This window comes from Heterodontus francisci, chromosome 30 (genome assembly GCF_036365525.1).
Source record: "Heterodontus francisci isolate sHetFra1 chromosome 30, sHetFra1.hap1, whole genome shotgun sequence".
Lineage (NCBI taxonomy): Eukaryota > Metazoa > Chordata > Chondrichthyes > Heterodontiformes > Heterodontidae > Heterodontus > Heterodontus francisci.
Window position 1 is genome coordinate 3,747,850 of NC_090400.1, and position 21,008 is coordinate 3,768,857.

General features: G+C 44.7%; 1 protein-coding gene across 2 annotated transcripts in view; it reads left to right on the forward strand.

Annotated features, from left to right (window-relative positions):
- The window catches only part of LOC137346547 (protein CASP-like), a 734,295-nt gene that overhangs the window by 668,272 nt on the left and 45,015 nt on the right, over positions 1-21,008 (forward strand). For both annotated transcript variants that reach the window (XM_068010032.1, XM_068010031.1), the window contains 2 exons: positions 1,520-1,583; positions 4,901-5,013. In XM_068010032.1, coding sequence (XP_067866133.1) covers positions 1,520-1,583; positions 4,901-5,013 — 177 coding nt within the window. The remainder of the gene's footprint in view (positions 1-1,519; positions 1,584-4,900; positions 5,014-21,008) is intronic.

Here is a 21,008-nt window from a genome sequence, read left to right on the forward strand (position 1 = left end):
CTCATCTGCTGCTGAAACCCACATCCATGCCTTTGTTTCCTCTAAACTGGACTATTTTAACCCACTGCTGGCCAGTCTCCCACATTCTACCCTCTGTAAACCTGAGGTCATTCCAAAACTCTGCTGTCTGTGTCCTAAGTCCTGTTCATCCATTGCCCCTGTCCTCGCTGACCTACATTGGCTCCCGGTTGAGCAATAGCTCGATTTTAAAATTCTCATCCTTGTTTCCAAATCCCTCCATGGACTCTTTCCCTCCCTACCTCTGTAATGCTGTCCAGCCTCACAACCCTCTGAGATATCTGCACATATCTAATTCTGGCCTCTTGAACATCCTCAACTTTAATTGCTTCATCATTGGTGGCTGTGCCTTCAGTTGTCTAGGCCTTCAGTTCTGGGATACCCTCCTTAAAGCTCTGCACTTCTCTACCTCTCTTTTCCCCTTTAAGACACTCCTTAAAACCCACGTCTTTTACCAAGCTTTTGGTCATCTGCCTTAATATTTCCTTAAGTGGTTCAGTGTCAAGTTTTGATTTATAACGCTCCTGTGAAGCGCCTTGGGACATTTTATTACATTGAAGGCGCTGTCTGAATACAAATTGTTGTGATAGTGTAAATTTTAAAAAATTGTTTTGAATGGGATAAGGAACAGTAACCAGGGGACACAGATTCAAGGTGCTTGGCAAAAGAACCAGAGGGAACAATTTTTTTACACAGCGAGTGATAGCAATCTGGAATATACTGCCCAAAGGCTGGTGGAAGCAGATTCAGTACTAACATTCAGAAGAGAATTGGATGAATATTTGAAAGGAAAAAATTTGTAGGTGTATCTGAACGAGCTGGGGAGTGGGATTAATTAGATAGCCCTACCAAAATGCCTCACAGACACGATGGACAGAATGGCCACCTCCTGTGTTGTATCAATCTATTATTCTATGTTTAAAGAAAGTCAATTGTAGAAACTTATCTTTTGAATGTTACACATTCTGATGTCATAAAATGCATTCCACTGACTTCAGATGGGAGTCAGTGTCAGGAGATGTTAAAATCTCCTGGATCTCACCGTATGGTGAATGGTTCAGCACCCACTTCAGACCCTGCACCCCTGATATCCAATTTTATATCAAAGGCTATTGTCTTTGCCTCAGTAACCGCTTGCGGTGAAGTGTTCCATGTGCTAACAACCATCTGTGTGAAAACATTTCTTACATCAGTTCACCCTTCCATTGATAATCCTCATTCTGTGTGCCTTGTTACTGATTCATTAACCAATGGAAAGATTCTTGCACTATTTATTCTCTTAAAAAATGTATTCTTAAAAACCTATTTCCCCCTCCCCTAACCTTCAATGTTCCAATGGGGAAAAGCCAGCTTTTGAGCATTTTGTCATGACTTTACCTGGTGTTTCATTGAATCTTCTGTGGCTCCAATATTCTTCCTATAATAGTTCCCAAGGGTATATGACCTAACCAGTGTCTTACTCCTGAACTTGCTGTAAATTCTGATTTCTCATTCACATCAGGGAGCAGATCTGAACAACATGGAGAAGATTCCAGAACCCATCAAAGAAGCTACAGCCCTCTTTGGTAAGAATGCAACCAATTAAATATTCTAGTGTCTGAAACAAACATTTTCAGAAAGCTGTTTATTTGTGCCAGGACCTGAATGTTAAATCAAGGTGTGAGTGTAAGTTAGATCAAGAATCCGTATCAGGTGATGCAAAGATTGAGACTGATAACTTTTAACATCAAACAACAGTTTATCAAAGGTTTTTCAAGGGATGAGGGAGAGATGTGAGACAGAGGGCTTTAGTGAGGTGGTTCCATAGAGTAAACATAGAAACATAGAAAATAGGAGCAGGAGTAGGCCATTTGGCCCTTCGAGCCTGCTCCGCCATTCATTATGATCATGGCTGATCATTCAACTCAGTAGCTTGATCCCGCTTTCCCCGCATATCATTTGATCCCTTTAGACCCAAGAGCTATATCTAAGTCTTTCTTGAAAACATACAATGTTTTGACCTCAACTGCTTTCTGTGGTAGCGAATTCCACAGGTTCACCACTCTCTGGGAGAAGAAATTTCTCCGCATCTCAGTCCTGAAAGGTTTACCCCGTATCCTTAGACAATGACCCCTGGTTCTGGACTCCCCCACCATCGAGAACGTCCTTCCTGCATCTACCTTTTTAACTCCTGTTTGAATTTTATAGGTTTCTATGAGATACCCCCTCACACTTCTGAACTCCAGCAAATATAATCCTAACCGACTCAATCTCTCCTCATGTGTCAATCCCGCCATCCCAGGAATTAGTTTGGTAAACCTTCGCTGCACTCCCTCTATAGCAAGAACATCCTTCCTCAGATAAGGAGACCAAAACTGCACACAGTATTCCAGGTGTGGCCTCACCAAGGCCCTGTATAATTGCAGCAAGACATCCCTGCTCCTGTACTCGAATCCTCTCGCTATGAAGGCCAACGTACCATTTGCCTTTTTTACCACCTGTTGGACCTGCATGTTTACCTTCAGCGACTTGTGTATGAGAACACCCAGGTCTCGCTGCATATTCCCCTCTCTCAGTTTATAGCCATTCAGATAATCTGCCCTCCTGTTTTTGCTACCAAAGTGGATAACCTCACATCTGTTCACATTATACTGCATCTGCCATGCATTAGCCCACTCACTCAACTTGTCAAATCACCCTGAAGCCTCTCTGCATCCTCCTCACAACTCACCCTCCCACCCAGTTTTGTGTTATCTGCAAATTTGGAGATATTACATTTAGTTCCCTCATCTAAATCATGAATGTATATTGTGAATAGCTGGGGTCCAAGCATCAATCCCTGCGGTACCCCACGAGTCACTACCTGCCATTCGGAAAAAGACCCATTTATCCCTACTCTTTGTTTCCTGTCCGCCAACCAATTTTCTATCCGTTGCAATGCACTACCCCCAATCCCATGCGCTTTAATTTTACACACTAATCTCTTCTGTGGGACTTTGTCGAAAGCCTTCTGAAAGCCCAAATAAACCACATCCACTGGCTCCCCCTCATCAACTCTACTAGTTACATCCTCGAAGAATTCTAGTAGATTTGTCAAGTATGATTTCCCTTTCATAAATCCATGCTGACTCTGCCCGATTCTACCACTGTTCTCTAAGTGCTCTGCTATGTAATCTTTGGATTCTAGAATTTTCCCCACTATTGACGTCAGGCTGACTGGTCTATCATTCCCTGTTTTCTCTCTACCTCCTTTTTTAAATAGTGGGGTTACATTAGCTACCCTCCAATCTGTAGGAACTGTTCCAGAGTCTATAGAATCTTGGAAGATGACCACCAATGCATCCACTATTTCTAGGGCCACTTACTTAAGTACTCAGGGATGTAGATTATCAGGCCCTGGGGATTTATCGGCCTTCAATCCCATCAATTTCCCCAACACCATTTCTCTACTAATACGGATTTCCTTCAGTTCCTCTCTCGCACTAAGCCCTGTGTTCCCCAACATTTCTGGTATGATATTTGTGTCCTCCAGAACCAATATGGCTGAATGCTGTGCCACCAATGATAGGATGGGAGGGAAGGAATGGTCCAGAAGGCCAGAGGCAGAGGATGAAGGAGAATGGTAAGGATCCAGGGTTGGGTGGGATTGCAGAAGTACAGTGAGGCGAGCTATGAAAAAGATGTATAGATCAGTATAAGGTTCTTGAACTTGATGAAGCAGGTAGCCAATGGAAGTAGCTGAGTGGGACATGATGTGAGCAGTAGTGCTTTGGGCAAGTTAGAGTTTGTGAAGGTTTATCTTTGGGAGCCCGGTGAGAAGGGCATTAGATAAATCCATCTAGAGGCAATAAAAATGTGGATATGGTTTCAGCAGCCGTGGGAGTGAAATATGGATGGGGTCAGGCTTTTGACACAGCTGTGAAGAAAAATATGGTTGGAAGCTGGCAGTCTTCTAGGGGTGGAATTAAGCAGCAATTAGGGACATAGGCTTGAAGGTCAGTCTAAGTTTGTCAGGGCCTCAGGTTATATACAGTCTAATTCAACTTGACTGAGCAGCTGGGGGGATGGTATCGGAGGCAAAAGTAAAAAGTATTTAGCAGGAGCCAAGAAAGATGGCTTTAGTCATCCGGTGTTCAACTAGAGGAATTCCAGCTCATCCGTGGTTTGATATTGGGCAGGCAATCCAACAACACCGAGGTAGATATGGAGTCAAGGGAAGTGATGGGATGGTAGAGGTGGATGTTGTCAGCATACATGGTAAAGCTGACCCATGTCTATGGATGATGTCACCAAGGGGCAGTGTGTAAACGACACATGTAGGAGATGCAACTTGAATATTGATGATGTGCAATTCTGCCTCTCTCTCTCTCCCCTCCTTCCTGCCCACAGTGAACCCACGTGTTATCAGTAGTCTGAGCTACTTGAATTAGATTTCCTTTCTGTTTTCTGTACCTGTGGTAGGGTTCACAACCCTCCAGGGATCCCCTGGTCTTCTGGACTTCAACTGCAAGCAACCCAGGAGAAAAAATCTTAGGGATATTAAAAATAAAAAATATTTCATTTTCTCTGAACATTTTTGTTTCATACAAAAATATCTGAGATGGGAAAAAGGCTGGTTCACCAGTCAAGAATCAACCAATCAGTAACGCAGAGCCGATTAACTTTTCAATTGGCATGGAAAGGCATTCAGCCACGAGGATGGATGTGTCAGGCGACCAATGGCAGGAGCGTGAGGGTGGGCTGGTTGGAGGCAGGAAGCCTTCCAGAATACATCTGGCCATTATTGGAAACCCTAACCCATAGTGAAGGATTTGGTGCTGCAGGTATTTGATATACTTCGAGGAAAATCTTTTCTAATGTGCTGTTTACAAATATGCTCACTAAATATGGTTCTGTGTTGCAGCTTCTAGTCCTTCTCCGACCTCTGAACTTCCCCAGGGACAGATGGACTCTCTGCTTTCCATCATTTCAAGTCAGAGAGAAAGATTTCGAGCCAGAAACCAGGAGCTGGAATCTGTACGTATACTTCATACCTCTAGCTGTGTAGAACTTCTGAAAAGAAATCCATGTTTTTAGATTAATAAACTAAGCCTGTGAAGAATATTTTATCACATGCAGCCGAACCATGAACTATACAGGATTGGAGGAGACCATTTGGCCATCATGTCTGTGTTAGTTCTTTGATAGAACAATCCAAAACTAATCCCACTGTCCCACACGCTCCCCATAGCCTTGCATCTTACTGTACACAAATACTTATTGAATTTTCCTGTAAAAGATGCAGTGGTCCCTGTCCCAACTTCCTCCTGTGTCAAAATATTCCTGACTTCCACAACCTGCTATAGAACAACAACTTTCCTAAACACTCTCTTCATGCACTCTTAGTGACAATCTTAGATTGATGACCCCCTTGACATTGATTCTCCAACCAGGGGCATTTGTCATTCACCCCATAAAAACCCTTCATACTTTTAGAAACCTTTAAATAAATCTCCTCTTAGCCTTCTCTGCCCCAGTGGAAATAGTCCTGGGGGTTATTTTGGCCAAAGGGTGAAAATAGCTACTAAATGGTTGCAGTGCTAATAAGTCTCGCCTGTTTGAAAGTCTGGTGTTACGGCCAAGTGAGGAGGGGGTCACAGTCGCCCCTCTTGCCTTCCTCTTATTTGACCGTAACAGGGTTTATTCCTTTTTAAAAAGTGGTTGTGCTTACCACCTCCGTGAGTATTTTACCTTTAATGTGATTATGAAAGAACCAATCGGATAGGTTTTCTTGAGTTTAAACAAGGAAGAGGTGAGTTTATTATACTTAACAATCTAAAAACCGATCTGAAAGTAATCAAAAATATGCTACACATTCACGCACACATTCACACAAGAATCACACACACAAATAGATTACAGAGGGGAAAATAGATTTGGTGGTTGGATTAGAGTCCAGAATAAATGGAACTTAAATACACAATCTGTGGAGCAGATGGGTCGGTAGTCTTCTGGCTGAAGCTCTATTCTTGAGGTCCTTGGCTGGTCAAAATGATTGGCCTGCTTTGTGATTGACTTGCTTTGCTTACTTGAAGACAGATTGGTAGGTGGCTCTCTTCCCCTGGTCTCTGGCTGTAGCAGTCTGTAGGCTTGGAGCATCGACAGTCCCAGATGGTTTTCAAACTTGATGTTTTCTGCGGAGAGAGAAAGTAAGTGTGACGGAAAGCACACCTGCCAAAATGAAACATATTAATTTCGTCATATTGAACATTATTTTTGAACTGTTACTGGACATTGAACATAACTTGTTTTAAAAAGACCGCTGAACAGTGGCTGAAAACATGGCTGCATATTTGCATTTTAAAAGACAGTGACATGGAGAGACAATGGGAGTACCCCCGGATTCAATGAGCCAGATGGGTTTTGTCAATAGTGATGATAAAAGACATTGAGAGTCATTGAATGTGTAAGCGCTAGGATTCTATCATTGCCCCCACCCCCCCCCCCCCCCCCCCACCCCTGCCCACTGAGAGTGTCTGGTAAGCTTGGAGGAATCCACAAACCTCGCAGACGAGGCTGCTCCAAACAAGGAGCTAGTCACATGGCTAACCTGCTGGCCAACCTGGGGCTTTCTAAAATAAAAACAAGAAATGCTGGAACCACTCAGCAGGTCTGGCAGCATCTGTGAAAAGAGAAGCAGAGTTAACGTTTCGGGTCAGTGACCCTTCTTCGGAACTCGGGCTTTCTAAATTGTGCCTGACATGGAAAGGTAGAGATTGCAATTGAACTTCAAGAAGAGAGAACTCCCTCTCTCTTTCTCTCTCGCAAAGTTCCAGGGACCCACGGAAGTAACTCAAGCTCTTCAGTCTCCTGGTACCAGAGAAATGCAAAACTTAACTTCAATCAAAGACTTTACATCCAACCCAGAACCAGTAACTGAATTCCATCTATTAGTTAAAACCTTTTCCCCCTTAATTCTTTCTCTTCCTCTGTCTCTACTTGTGTGTGTGTGTGTTTATCGCACAGGCATGCTAGCGTGGTCGCATCGCTTATTCTTAGTAGTTTTAACTGAGTTAGAGTTTTAAGGTTAATAAACTTACACCTTTCTTGTATAACTCTAAGAAAATCTGTCTGGTTGATTCCTTTTCAATTAGATTCCTTACAATTAGAGAGCAGTGAGCAAGGACTCACTGAGGGGAAGCTAAAACACGGTGTTTTAAAAATTAAACCCTGTTACGGCCAAACCAGGAAAAGGCTGACGGGAAGCCCAAGACCCCTGCATTACCTGGTCGTAACAAAAGGAAGGGAGGCACACAGCTTTCTCTGCTGTAGTCTCAGTTTCTGCTTGTCATCTGTGTGTGTGAAACAAAACTTCCAGTTTTTTCAGAGATGGACAGACAGTCACATTGTTCTCTCATATAATAAAAGCAAAATACTGCGGATGCTGGAAATCTGAAATAAAAACAAGAAATGCTGGAACCACTCAGCAGGTCTGGCAGCATCTGTGGAAAGAGAAGCAGAGTTAACTTTTCGGGTCAGTGACCCTTCATCGGAACATTGTTCTCTCAATTCCCTTTGTTTTTAATGAGGACCAAAGTCTAAAACCCAAAAGCTCTCTCAGGTGGTGTTTTCATTGTTTACCTCCAGAGGGACGTCTCCACTTATGAATGTCTCAGGATGACTTTGAATGTCCCACTAACAAGGCTGATCTGAATAATATACTCAGTTAGCCAAAGCATTGTTCTGGCTGGGCTTCTTGTTAGGCTTTTGTCTCCAGTTCACACTCCTGGTATTTCAGATGCAAATTGCGGTGATCATCTTGGCTGCTTGTTTTTAAAAAAAAGTTAACTGCAAGATTTTCTCCATTAAGAGTTTAATGTAAGTTTCCATCCGATGAAATTAATATTTCTCATTTGGCATATCGGGTTTTCTTGACACTGCAATTGCCATGCAATTTTGGTCCTAATTGCTGTTTACCATAATTTCAACTTGCCTGGAACTGCTAAACCAGAACCTGCAGGTTTGGCATTCAAGTGTTGATGAGACAAAAACTTTGTGGAGCCATATATAAGAAATAGGAGCAGGAGAAGGCCGTTAGGCCCCTTGAGCCTGCGCCGTCATTTAGTAAGATCATGGTTGATCTTCTACCTCAGCTGGACCTTCCCACACTATCCTCCTATTCCTTGACTCCCTTAGTAGCCAAAAACCCATTGATCTCCAACTTGAATATACTCAATGACTGAGCACCCACAGCTCTCTGCAGTAGAGAATTCCAATGTTCACAACCCATTGAGTGAAGACATTTCTCCTCATCTCAGTCCTAAATGGTCGACCCCTTATTCTGAGACTGGGCACCCCCCCCTCACCCCCCACCCCAAGTTCTACACTCTAGGTTTGTGTTAATTAAAGATAGCCAGCATGGATTTGTAAAAGGCAAATCATGCTTGACTAATCTAATTGAATTTTTTGTTGAACAAAGAACAGTACAGCACAGGAACAGGCCATTCGGCCCTCCAAGCCTGCGCCGATCTTGATGCCTGTCTAAACTAAAACCTTCTGCACGTCCAGGGCCCATATCACTCTATTCCCTTCCTATTCATGTATTTGTCAAGATGTCTCTTAAACGTTGCTATCGTACCTGCTTCCACCACCTCCCCTGGCAGCAAATTCCAGGCACTCACCACCCTCTGTGTAAAAAACTTGCCTCGCACATCCTCTCTAAACTTTGGCCCTCGCACCTTAAACGTATGTCCCCTAGTAACTGACTCTTCCACCCTGGGAAAAAGCTTCTGACTATCCACTCTGTCCATGCCGCTCATAACTTTGTAAACCTCTATCATGTCGCCCCTCCACCTCCGTCGTTCCAGTGAAAACAATCCGAGTTTTACCAATCTCTCCTCATTCCTCATAGCTAATGCCCTCCAGACCAGGCAACATCCTGGTAAACCTCCTCTGTACCCTCTCCAAAGCCTCCACGTCCTTCTGGTAGTGTGACGACCAGAATTGCACGCAATATTCTAAGTGTGGCCTAACTAAAGTTCTGTACAGCTGCAACATGACTTACCAATTTTTATACTCTATGCCCCGACCGATGAAGGCAAGCATGCCGTATGCCTTCTTGACTACCTTATCCACATGCGTTGCCACTTTCAGTGACCTGTGGGCCTGTACGCCCACATCTCTCTGCCTGTCAATACTCCTAAGGGTTCTGCCATTTACTGTATACCTCCCACCTGCATTAGACCTTCCAAAATGCATTATCACACATTTGTCCGGATTAAACTCCATCTGCCATTTCTCCGCCCAAGTCTCCAACCGATCTATATCCTGCTGTATCCTCTGACAATCCTCATCATTATCCGCAACTCCACCAACCTTTGTGTCGTCCGCAAACTTACTAATCAGACCAGCTACATTTTTCTCCAAATCGTTTATATATACTACAAACAGCAAAGGTCCCAGCACTGATCCCTGCGGAACACCACTAGTCACATTCCTCCATTCAGAAAAACACCCATCCACTGATACCCTCTGTCTTCTATGACCGAGCCAGTTCTGTATCCATCTTGCCAGCTCACCTCTGATCCCGTGTGACTTTACCTTTTATACCAGTCTGCCATGAGGGACCTTGTCAAAGGCTTTACTGAAGTCCATATAGATAACATCCACTGCCTTTCCTTCATCAATCATCTTCGTCACTTCCTCAAAAAACCCAATCAAATTAGTAAGACATGACCTCCCCTTCACAAAACCTGCTGTCTCTTGCTAATAAGTTCGTTTGTTTCCAAATGGGAGTAAATCCTGTCCCGAATAATCCTCTCTAATAGTTGCCCTCCCACTGGCGTTACGCTCACCGGCCTGTAATTTTCTGGATTATCCTTGCTACCCTTCTTAAACAAAGGAGCAACATTGACTATTCTCCAGTCCTCTGGGACCTCACCTGTAGCCAATGAGGATGCAAAGATTTCTGTCAAGGCCCCAGCAATTTCCTCCCTTGCCTCCCTCAGTATTCTGTGGTAGATCCCATCAGGCCCTGGGGAATTATCTAACTTAATGCTTTGCAAGACACCCAACACCACCTCCTTTTTGATAATGAGATGACTGAGACTATCTGCACTCCCTTCCCTAGGCTCATCATCCACCAAGTCCTTCTCTTTGGTGACTACTGATCCAAAGTACTCATTTAGCACCTCGCCCATTTCCTCTGGCTCCACATATAGATTCCCATCTCTGTCCTTGAGTGGGCCAACCCTTTCCCTGGTTACCCTCTTGCTCTTTATATACATATAAAAAGCCTTGGGATTTTCCTTAATCCTGTTTGCCAATGACTTTTCATGACCCCTTTTAGCCCTCCTAACTCCTTGCTTAAGTTCCTTCCTACTGTCTTTATATTCGTCAAGTGCTTCGTCTGTTCCTAGCCTTCCAGCCCTTACAAATGCTTCCTTTTTCTTTTTGACTAGGCTCACAATATCCCGCGTTATCCAAGGTTCCCGAAACTTGCCAAACTTATCCTTCTTCCTCACAGGAACATGCTGGTCCTGGATTCTAATCAGCTGACGTTTGAAAGACTCCCACATGTCAGATGTTGATTTACCCTCAAACAGCCGCCCCCAATCTAAATTCTTCAGTTCCTGCCTAATATTGTTATAATTAGCCTTCCCCCAATTTAGCACCTTCACCCGAGGACTACTCTTATCCTTATCCACAAGTACCTTAAAACTTACGGAATTATGGTCACTGTTCCCGAAATGCTGCCCTACTGAAACTTCGACCGCCTGGCGGGGCTCATTCCCCAATACCAGGTCCAGAATGGCCCCATCCCTAGTTGGACTATCTACATACTGTTTCAAGAAGCCCTCCTGGATGCTCCTCACAAATTCTGCCCCATCCAAGCCCCTAGCACTAAGTGAGTCCCAGTCAATATAGGGGAAGTTAAAATCACCCACCACCACAACCCTGTTACCGTTACATCTTTCCAAAATCTGTCTACATATCTGCTCCTCTACCTCCCACTGGCTGTTGGGAGGCCTGTAGTAAACCCCCAACATCGTGACTGCACCCTTCATATTGCTGAGCTCCACCCATCTTGCCTTGCTGCATGACCCCTCCGAGGTGTCCTCCCGCAGTACAGCTGTGATATTCTCCTTAACCAGTAATGCAACTCCCCCACCCCTTTTACATCCCCCTCTATCCTGCCTGAAGCTTCTAAATCCTGGAACATTTAGCTGCCAATCCTGCCCTTCCCTCAACCAAGTCTCTGTAACAGCAACAACATCATATTTCCAAGTACTAATCCAAGCTCTAAATTCATCTGCCTTACCTGTTACACTTCTCGCATTGAAACAAATGCACTTCAGACCACCAGTCCCGCTGTGCTCAGCAACATCTCCCTGCCTGCTCTTCCTCTTAGTCCTACTGGCCTTATTTACTCTGTCCTCCTCATTTATTTCACTCAAGTAACAGAGAAGGTTGGTGAAGGGAATGTGGTCGATGTTGTTTACATGAACTTTAAGCAAGCATTTGATAAGGTACAACATAAAACAAAAATAGGGGGGTCAGTGCCCAACTGGATTTTTAAAAATGACTTCAGGATGGAAATCTGTGAGTCATAGTAAATGGTTGCTTTTCCGTTAGGAGGATGGTAGACAGTGGTCTTCCTTGAAGCGCTTGCCACCAAAATGCGATATTCACTTTAATGAGCAATAGCAGACAATTTAATTGGCAATTCGCTGTTTAGCAAGCCTCCAGGCAGCTGTTCCCAGAGCTGACTTCAACTCCTTTACCAAGGTGGCATCTTGTATTAAAAGCAGGCTAAACCAGCATTGCAGCTTAAGACCCATATGGACCACCTTGGAGACTCTTTAGCTCCTAAAGGGCTCTACAAAAATCTCCCCTCTGGTGCTTTAAGTCTCTCTTCATAACCATTTCTCTATCCCTAGTATCATCCTGGGTGAATCTACACAGTGTGCTCTCTATGGCTTTAATGTCCTTTCTATAATGGGGCACACAAAAATGTGCCCACATAGTACTCAAACTTAGACCTAACTATTACTGTATACAAATTCATCATTATTTCTTTACTGTTGTCATTTAGGCCCCTATTTATAAAACTCAATTTTGTCAAACTTTTTATGGCTTCATCTGCCTGTATTTGCAGTTTTAGGGAATTATGTATTTGAACCTTGGTATTGTGTATTCATGCCCTTCTGTTAGCGGTGGCTCAATTGGTAGTGCTCTCGCCTCTGAGTCACAAGGTCTGGGTTCAAGTCCCACTCCAGGACCTGAGCACAAAATCAAGGCTGACACTCTAGTGCGCTGCTGAAAATGTTCCACACTGTCTTGCTCTGGTAGACGTAAAAGATCCCAAAACACTATTTCAAAGAAGAGCAGGGAAGTTTGCCTGCTGTCCTGGCCAATATTTATCCCTAAATCAACAGTTTGCTGTGCGCAAGATTGGCTGCCACGTTTCCTGCATTACAGCAGTGACTACATTTCAAAAAGTACTTCAGTGGCTGAAAAGCGCTTTGAGACATCTGGTAGTTGTGAAAAGCACTATATAAGTGTTTTCTCTTTTTTCAATATCTTTCCATTTTTATACTTTCAATTTTTATTTTTACTCTTAAAATGTAATACTCCACATTTCTCCACATTAAATTGCATCGTCAACAGTCTTTCTTGCTGTTTGCCAAGCCTGCTACATTTTGTCAGCTGCAAATTTTGACATCGAATTCCTTAAGCTCAAAATGGATCGAGAACTGACCCCTGGGGTACACTTCTTCCAAACCTTCTCCAATCAGTGCTGCATCCATTTACCCAAACCATTTATTTCCTGTCTATTGTTGCTGCATTTCCTCCTACCATAATCCTGAATTTTTGTAACAAGCCTCCTGTGTCACACCTAATCAAACCAGTAATTGAATATCTTAGCTTAAAACACAATGTGAGTTTTACATAGAATATACAGCACAGAAACAGGCCATTCAACCCAACCAGTCGTTGCTGGAGGTTATGCTCCACTTGAGCTGAGTTATATATTTATCAGTATTCAGCTATCATGCAGTCACAGCAAACACTGAGTCAGTGTTCTAGCGACTTGAGGTGTAACCTGTTCAACTGTTTTCCTGTTCTATTTTCTTTCATTGTTTTAAACATAGACATCAGTTGTAACAACCACAGATTTCACAAACTCACGTTACACCATCCAACATGAGTACTCAGTCAAATCCAACAATACGATTCCATTTGGTTGTACGATTCTTTATTAAGTTCACAATTTACTCTAAGAACTTATACCAAGCTTCACAGTTCCAGTACACAGTTGTTTGCTCTAACTACTTATATTGATTCTACTTTTGATCTCTATATTCCTTGAATACTAACACTAAACTATAATACATTAAAACACACAATGCAAACTAAAGATAACATGGAGTCGAGAAGTTACATTCATGTGCATCATTCTCTCCCAATAATTCCGTTACCATGGTTACATGGTTCACCCAAGCACTTTAATCTCTTTATTACTATATAGTGACAAACAACATGTCCCAGACCTTCAATACATGGATGTGAATGACTTTCCCATTCCTTCAGCTTGGCCTGATTCGCTGTTCCGTGTTCCTTGTTGAATGGAACTGAAAGCTGTTTTAACTTCTTGTGTGCTGATCCTACAAACAATGGGGTACATTGAAATATATGGGTAGTGTCAACTCACATTCCACATAACCCATCCAAAGAGATATTCACAGAATAATAATAAACATTTGATAGTGTTCCACTTATGTGAGCAGTTTGTCTTTGTGTTGTTATGACCGAGGCGGGAGCAATGCACTGTCAATTCAGTCCCAATACTCCACAGGTCGCAGCATATTATTAAAGTTTTCCCACCTGACCGGAAAAGAGTCAAATTAAACACTTTATTAATCCCCAGAATAAAATGCACCAAACCAGGTATATTTAAACAACAACAAATTAACTATTTATGAAAAAACTAAATCTTAACACTACTAAGATAAATTAAAAGCAAAATACTGCGGATGCTGGAAATCTGAAATAAAAACAAGAAATGCCGGAACCACTCAGCAGGTCTGGCAGCATCTGTGAAAAGAGAAGCAGAGTTAACGTTTCGGGTCAGTGACCCTTCTTCAGAACTTAAATTTATGTCTAAAGACCTTATAACTTCTTATTTAACCTAACCTCATGCTCACACACATACATTCAAAAACTAGGGCGGCACAGTGGCGCAGTGGTTAGCACTGCAGCCTCACAGCTCCAGCGACCCGGGTTCAAGTCTGGGTACTGCCTGTGTGGAGTTTGCAAGTTCTCCCTGTGTCTGCGTGGGTTTCCTCCGGGTGCTCCTGTTTCCTCCCACATGCCAAAAGACTTGCAGGTTAATAGGTTAATTGGCCATTATAAATTGTATAGGTAGGTGGTAGGGAAATATAGGGACAGGTGGGGATGTGGTAGGAATATGGAATTAGTGTAGGATTAGTATAAATGGGCGGTTGATGGTCGGCACAGACTCGGTGGGCCGAAGGGCTGTATCTCTAAACTAAACTGTTTCTTAAAAATAGTGTTTCTTAGGAATACAATAAGTAACTGGGTTGTAAGTCTGGTGAGTTACGTTCCCGGTTGATGAGCTATCCCAGAGTAGAGTAACCAGATGCCACTCGAAGTCTCCAGGCGAATTTGACAAAACAGTTTTTAATAGATAGGCATTCAAAATATTTCAGTTGCAGCAGGCGTCACAGTTCTTTCAACGAGAATGACAGCAATAGGTTTACTTGGATTTTAAAATCAGCAGTCTTTTGGTAAAAACTTTACTGAGAATTCCAGCAAACGCAAATAGGCAAAAGGGAGAGCCACGTCTGTAACATACTTCTTAGAGTTTCAAAGTAAAACAGAATTTATTACCTCCAACAATGCAAAGTGTTCTTTTTCAGGGGTTTATTCCTCCTTAGGCAAACACAGTCTGAGCTGAATGTAGATTTTCTCTGCTGAGATATAGTCAGCTTCTTTTCAGTATACAGCACACTTCATTTGTCTCCAGTTCAAATCGGTCTTAGCCAGTTTTACACACAGTTAAAAGTTACAGTACATCATGTGACCTCCCTTGCTGTGGCTAGGAAACAGGTGCAGCTGGCATACTGTGCCTCTTAGTTTTTAAAGGCACACTGTTTTTAAACAGAGTCTTCAACAGAAAAAAACTACACTTCCATGACAGTATGCTGTAAGTAGCAGAGGCCAACAAATGCTATAGCCTGTAAGGGAAAGCTAATAAGAATGTATTTTTGTTGTTCTGCATGTGCATTTCCCTCTGTAAGCCCACAGAGGCATCGCATGCCTTAAACTTGTCCTTCCAATCTTGTTCTCATTTACTGCTCCAAGTGTGGAAAATAGTCATTTAAAAAACTTTGTTAAAAACATTGTGTGTGGCTTGCCTAGTTGCTTATTCTAAATCCCCCACTGGTTGTATCTGAATCTCCACTGGCTGCGGTGTCATCTTGCAGCCACTTCAAACCCACAAAGACCTTGCTTACAGGTTTTTTTGCTTACTTGGTGAGCAGCAGGTACCTTGAGCAACATGGTGAGAAGATAATTCACTGTAAGCCGTGTGAGTGCCACCATTCTTCTGACTGCAGCATGGGCACAACCACATCCCACCAGTTATACAATGCAGCGCTTTCAGGAGCTGCTGTTTGTCTTCCTACAGCCTGGAGGATATTGAGCCAGTTCTCCTACCCAGTGTGAATCGGTTTCACATTCAGTTTGAGGATGTGAAATGTGGGTCGAAGACTAGTGTTTTAAACTTAAATAAAGGCAATTACAAGGGTATGAAGGCAGAGCTAGCTAAAGTGAACTGGGAAACTAGGTTCAAAGGTAGTGCAGTAGAGATGCATGGCAGACATTTAAGGCGATATTTCATAACACTCAACAAAGATGCATTCCAATGGCACAGGGCGGCGCAGTGGTTAGCACCGCAGCCTCACAGCTCCAGTGACCCGGGTTCAATTCTGGATACTGCCTGTGTGGAGTTTGCAAGTTCTCCCTGTGTCTGCGTGGGTTTCCTCCCACATGCCAAAGACTTGCAGGTTGATAGGTAAATTGGCCATTGTAAATTGCCCCTAGTATAGGTAGGTGAGGATGTGGTACGAATATGGGATTAGTGTAGGATTAGTATAAATGGGTGGTTAATGGTCGGCACAGACTCGGTGAGCCGAAGGGCCTGTTTCAGTGCTGTATCTCTAAACTAAATTAAACTAGTGCCGGAGGACTGGAGGATAGCAAATGTTGTCCCCTTGTTCAAGAAGGGGAGTAGAGACAGCCCTGGTAATTATAGACCTGTGAGCCTTACTTCGGTTGTGGGTAAAATGTTGGAAAGGGTTATAAGAGATAGGATTTATAATCATCTTGAAAAGAATAAGTTCATTTGCGATAGTCAGCACGGTTTTGTGAAAGGTAGGTCGTGCCTCACAAACCTTATTGAGTTTTTCGAGAAGGTGACCAAGCAGGTGGATGAGGGTAAAGCCGTGGATGTGGTGTATATGGATTTCAGTAAGGCGTTTGATAAGGTTCCCCACGGTAGACTATTGCAGAAAATACGGAAGTATGGGGTTGAAGGTGATTTAGAGCTTTGGATCAGAAATTGGCTAGCTGAAAGAAGACAGAGGGTGGTGGTTGATGGCAAATGTTCATCCTGGAGTTTAGTTTACTAGTGGTGTACCGCAAGGTTCTGTTTTGGGGCCACTGCTGTTTGTCATTTTTATAAATGACCTGGATGAGGGTGTAGAAGGGTGGGTTAGTAAATTTGCGGATGACACGAAGGTCGGTGGAGTTGTGGACAGTGTCGAAGGGTGTTGTAGGGTACAGAGGGACATAGATAGGCTGTAGAGCTGGGCTGAGAGATGGCAAATGGAGTTTAATGCGGAGAAGTGTGAGGTGATTCACTTTGGAAGGAGTAACAGCAATGCAGAGTACTGGGCTAATGGGAAGATTCTTGGTAGTGTAGATGAGCAGAGAGATCTTGGTGTCCAGGTACATAAATCCCTGAAAGTTGCTACCCAGGTTAATAGGGCTGTTAAGAAGGCATATGGTGTGTTAGCTTTTATTAGTAGGGGGATCGAGTTTCGGAGCCACGAAACTCTGGTGAGGCCGCACCTTGAGTATTGCGTGCAGTTCTGGTCACCGCATTATAGGAAGGATGTGGAAGCTTTGGAAAGGGTGCAGAGGAGATTTACTAGGATGTTGCCTGGTATGGAGGGAAGGTCTTACGAGGAAAGGCTGAGGGACTTGGGGTTGTTTTCGTTGGAGAGAAGGAGGAGGAGAGGTGACTTAATAGAGACATACAAGATAATCAGAGGGTTAGATAGGGTGGATAGTGAGAGTCTTTTTCCTCGGATGATGATGGCAAACACGAGGGGACATAGCTTTAAGTTGAGGGGTGAAAGATATAGGACAGATGTCAGAGGTAGTTTCTTTACTCAGAGTAGTAGGGGCGTGGAACGCCCTGCCTGCAACAGTAGTAGACTCGCCAACTTTAAGGGCATTTAAATGGTCATTGGATAGACATATGGATGAAAATGGAATAGTGTAGGTCAGATGATCGGCGCAACATCGAGGGCCGAAGGGCCTGTACTGCGCTGTAATGTTCTAATTCTAATTCTAAACTAAACTAAAAAATGGGAAAGACTATGAGAAGGATGCACCGTCTGTGGCGAACTAAGGAAGTTAAGGTCTAGTATCAAATTGAAAGGAAAAGTGTACAATTCTGTGTAGGTTAGTGGTAGGTCAGAAGATTGTAGAGAATTTTAAAACCTAGAGAGTGAGACTGGGGAATTAATGGGAAATAAAGAAATGGCAGAAGCGTTGAACAGATATTTTGTGTCTGTCTTCACTATAGAAGACTCAAGTAACATCCCAGAAATACTTGTAAATCAAGAGGTGAAAGGGAGGGAGGAACCTAAAACAATTACAATCACCAGGGAAAGGGTACTGAGAAAACTATTAGAACTAAAGGCTGACAAATCCCCAGGTCCTGATGCATTCTAGGGTCTTAAAGAAGTAGCTGCTGAGATAGTAGATGCATTGGTTGTAATTTTCTAAAATTCCCTAGATTCTGGAAAGGTCCCATCAGATTGAAAAATAGCAAATGTAACTCCTCTTTTCAAGAAAAGAGGGAGGCAGAAAGCAGAAAACTACAGGCCAGTTAGCTTAACATCTGTCATTGGGAAAATGCTAGAATCTATTATTAAGGAGGTTATAGCAGGGCACTTAGAAGCTCTTAATGCGAACAGGCAGTGTCAGCATAGTTTATTAGAGTCCTTTGAGGAAGTAACAAGCAAGGTGAATAAGGGGAACCTGTAGATGTATTTGGCATTTGATAAGGTGTCACATCAAAGGTTACTACACAAAATAAGAGCTCATGAGGGTAACATATTAGCATGGATAGAGAATTGGTTAGCTAACAGGAAGCAGAGAGTAGGGATAATTGGAACATTTTCAGGTTGGTAAGCTGGAACTAATGCAGTGCCACAGGGATCAGTGCTGGGGCCTCAACTATTTATAATCTATATCAATGATACGGATGAAGGGACCGAATGTATGGAGCTAAATTTGCCGATGATACAAAGATAGGTAAGATAGTAAGTTGTGAAGAGGACATACAGAGTCTGCAAAGGTTCAGTGAGTGGGGAAAAAATTGGCAGATGGAGTATAATGTAAAAAAATGTGAACATGTCCACTTTGGCCGGAAGAATAGAAAAGCTGTATATTATTTAAATGGAGAGAGATTGTGGGAATCGGTGGTACAGAGGGATTGGGTGTGCTGATACATGATTCACAACAAGTTACTATGCAGGTACAGCAAGTGAGTGGGAAGGCATATGGAATGTTGCTATTTATTGCAAGGGGAAGGCAATATAAAAGTAGGGAAGTTTTGCTACAATTGTACAGGGTGTTGGTGAGACCACATCTGGAGTACAGCATACAGTTCTGTTCTCAAGAATGAATATAATTGCATTGGAAGCAGTTCAGAGAAGGTTCATTCAATTGATTCATGGGATGAAGGGGTTATCTTATTAGGAAAGGTTGGACAGGTTGCGCCTATACCCATTGAAGTTTAGAAGGATGAGAAGTGATCTCTTTGAAACATGTAAGATCATGAGGGAACTTGACAGAATTGATGCTGAGGGGACGTTTCCCCTTATGGGAGAGACGTGAACTCGGGGACACATTTTTAAAATTAAGGGTCTCCCTTTAAAGACAGAGATGAGGAGATTTTTTCTCCTCAGTGGAGGCAGGGTCATTTTTCAGGCTGAGTAAGATAGATTCTTGATTGACAAGGGAGTTAAAGGTTTTTAGCAGATAGACAAAAATGTAGAATTGAGGCCGCAATCAGATCAGCTGTGATCTTATGAAATCCTGGAGCAGGCTCAAGGGGCCGAATGTCCTACTCCTGCTCCTAATTCGTATGTTCGTATAGGACAAGGCAAGCACCTTTCACAACTCATTGCCATTTGGGTAGTGTACCTCCACATTATTTTGCGAAGGTAGTCTCACAGTACTTGTGGTAGTGGCTTTTAGAATATAGAGGCACTTCTTTGAAAGGAAAAAATCTCTGTGTCCTCTCTCTGCCCCTCCGCTCTCTGCCCCTCCGCTCTCTGCCCCTCCGCTCTCTGCCCCTCCGCTCTCTGCCCCTCCGCTCTCTGCCCCTCCGCTCTCTGCCCCTCCGCTCTCTGCCCCTCCGCTCTCTGCCCCTCCGCTCTCTGCCCCTCCCCTCTCTGCCCCTCCCCTCTCTGCCCCTCCCCTCTCTGCCCCTCTACCCCCCCTCGCACTCTCTCTACCCCCCCTCGCACTCTCTCTGCCTCCCCCTCGCTCTCTCTCTGCCTCCCCCTCGCTCTCTCTCTGCCTCCCCCTCGCTCTCTCTCTGCCTCCCCCTCGCTCTCGCTCTGCCTCCCCCTCGCTCTCTCTCTGCCTCCCCCTCGCTCTCTCTCTGCCTCCCCCTCGCTCTCTCTCTGCCTCCCCCTCGCTCTCTCTCTGCCTCCCCCTCGCTCTCTCTCTGCCTCCCCCTCGCTCTCTCTCTGCCTCCCCCTCGCTCTCTCTCTGCCTCCCCCTCGCTCTCTCTCTGCCTCCCCCTCGCTCTCTCTCTGCCTCCCCCTCGCTCTCTCTCTGCCTCCCCCTCGCTCTCTCTCTGCCTCCCCCTCGCTCTCTCTCTGCCTCCCCCTCGCTCTCTCTCTGCCTCCCCCTCGCTCTCTCTCTGCCTCCCCCTCGCTCTCTCTCTGCCTCCCCCTCGCTCTCTCTCTGCCTCCCCCTCGCTCTCTCTCTGCCTCCCCCTCGCTCTCTCTCTGCCTCCCCCTCGCTCTCTCTCTGCCTCCCCCTCGCTCTCTCTCTGCCTCCCCCTCGCTCTCTCTCTGCCTCCCCCTCGCTCTCTCTCTGCCTCCCCCTCGCTCTCTCTCTGCCTCCCCCTCGCTCTCTCTCTGCCTCCCCCTCGCTCTCTCTCTGCCTCCCCCTCGCTCTCTCTCTGCCTCCCCCTCGCTCTCTCTCTGCCTCCCCCTCGCTCTCTCTCTGCCTCCCCCTCGCTCTCTCTCTGCCTCCCCCTCGCTCTCTCTCTGCCTCCCCCTCGCTCTCTCTCTGCCTCCCCCTCGCTCTCTCTCTGCCTCCCCCTCGCTCTCTCTCTGCCTCCCCCTCGCTCTCTCTCTGCCTCCCCCTCGCTCTCTCTCTGCCTCCCCCTCGCTCTCTCTCTGCCTCCCCCTCGCTCTCTCTCTGCCTCCCCCTCGCTCTCTCTCTGCCTCCCCCTCGCTCTCTCTCTGCCTCCCCCTCGCTCTCTCTCTGCCTCCCCCTCGCTCTCTCTCTGCCTCCCCCTCGCTCTCTCTCTGCCTCCCCCTCGCTCTCTCTCTGCCTCCCCCTCGCTCTCTCTCTGCCTCCCCCTCGCTCTCTCTCTGCCTCCCCCTCGCTCTCTCTCTGCCTCCCCCTCGCTCTCTCTCTGCCTCCCCCTCGCTCTCTCTCTGCCTCCCCCTCGCTCTCTCTCTGCCTCC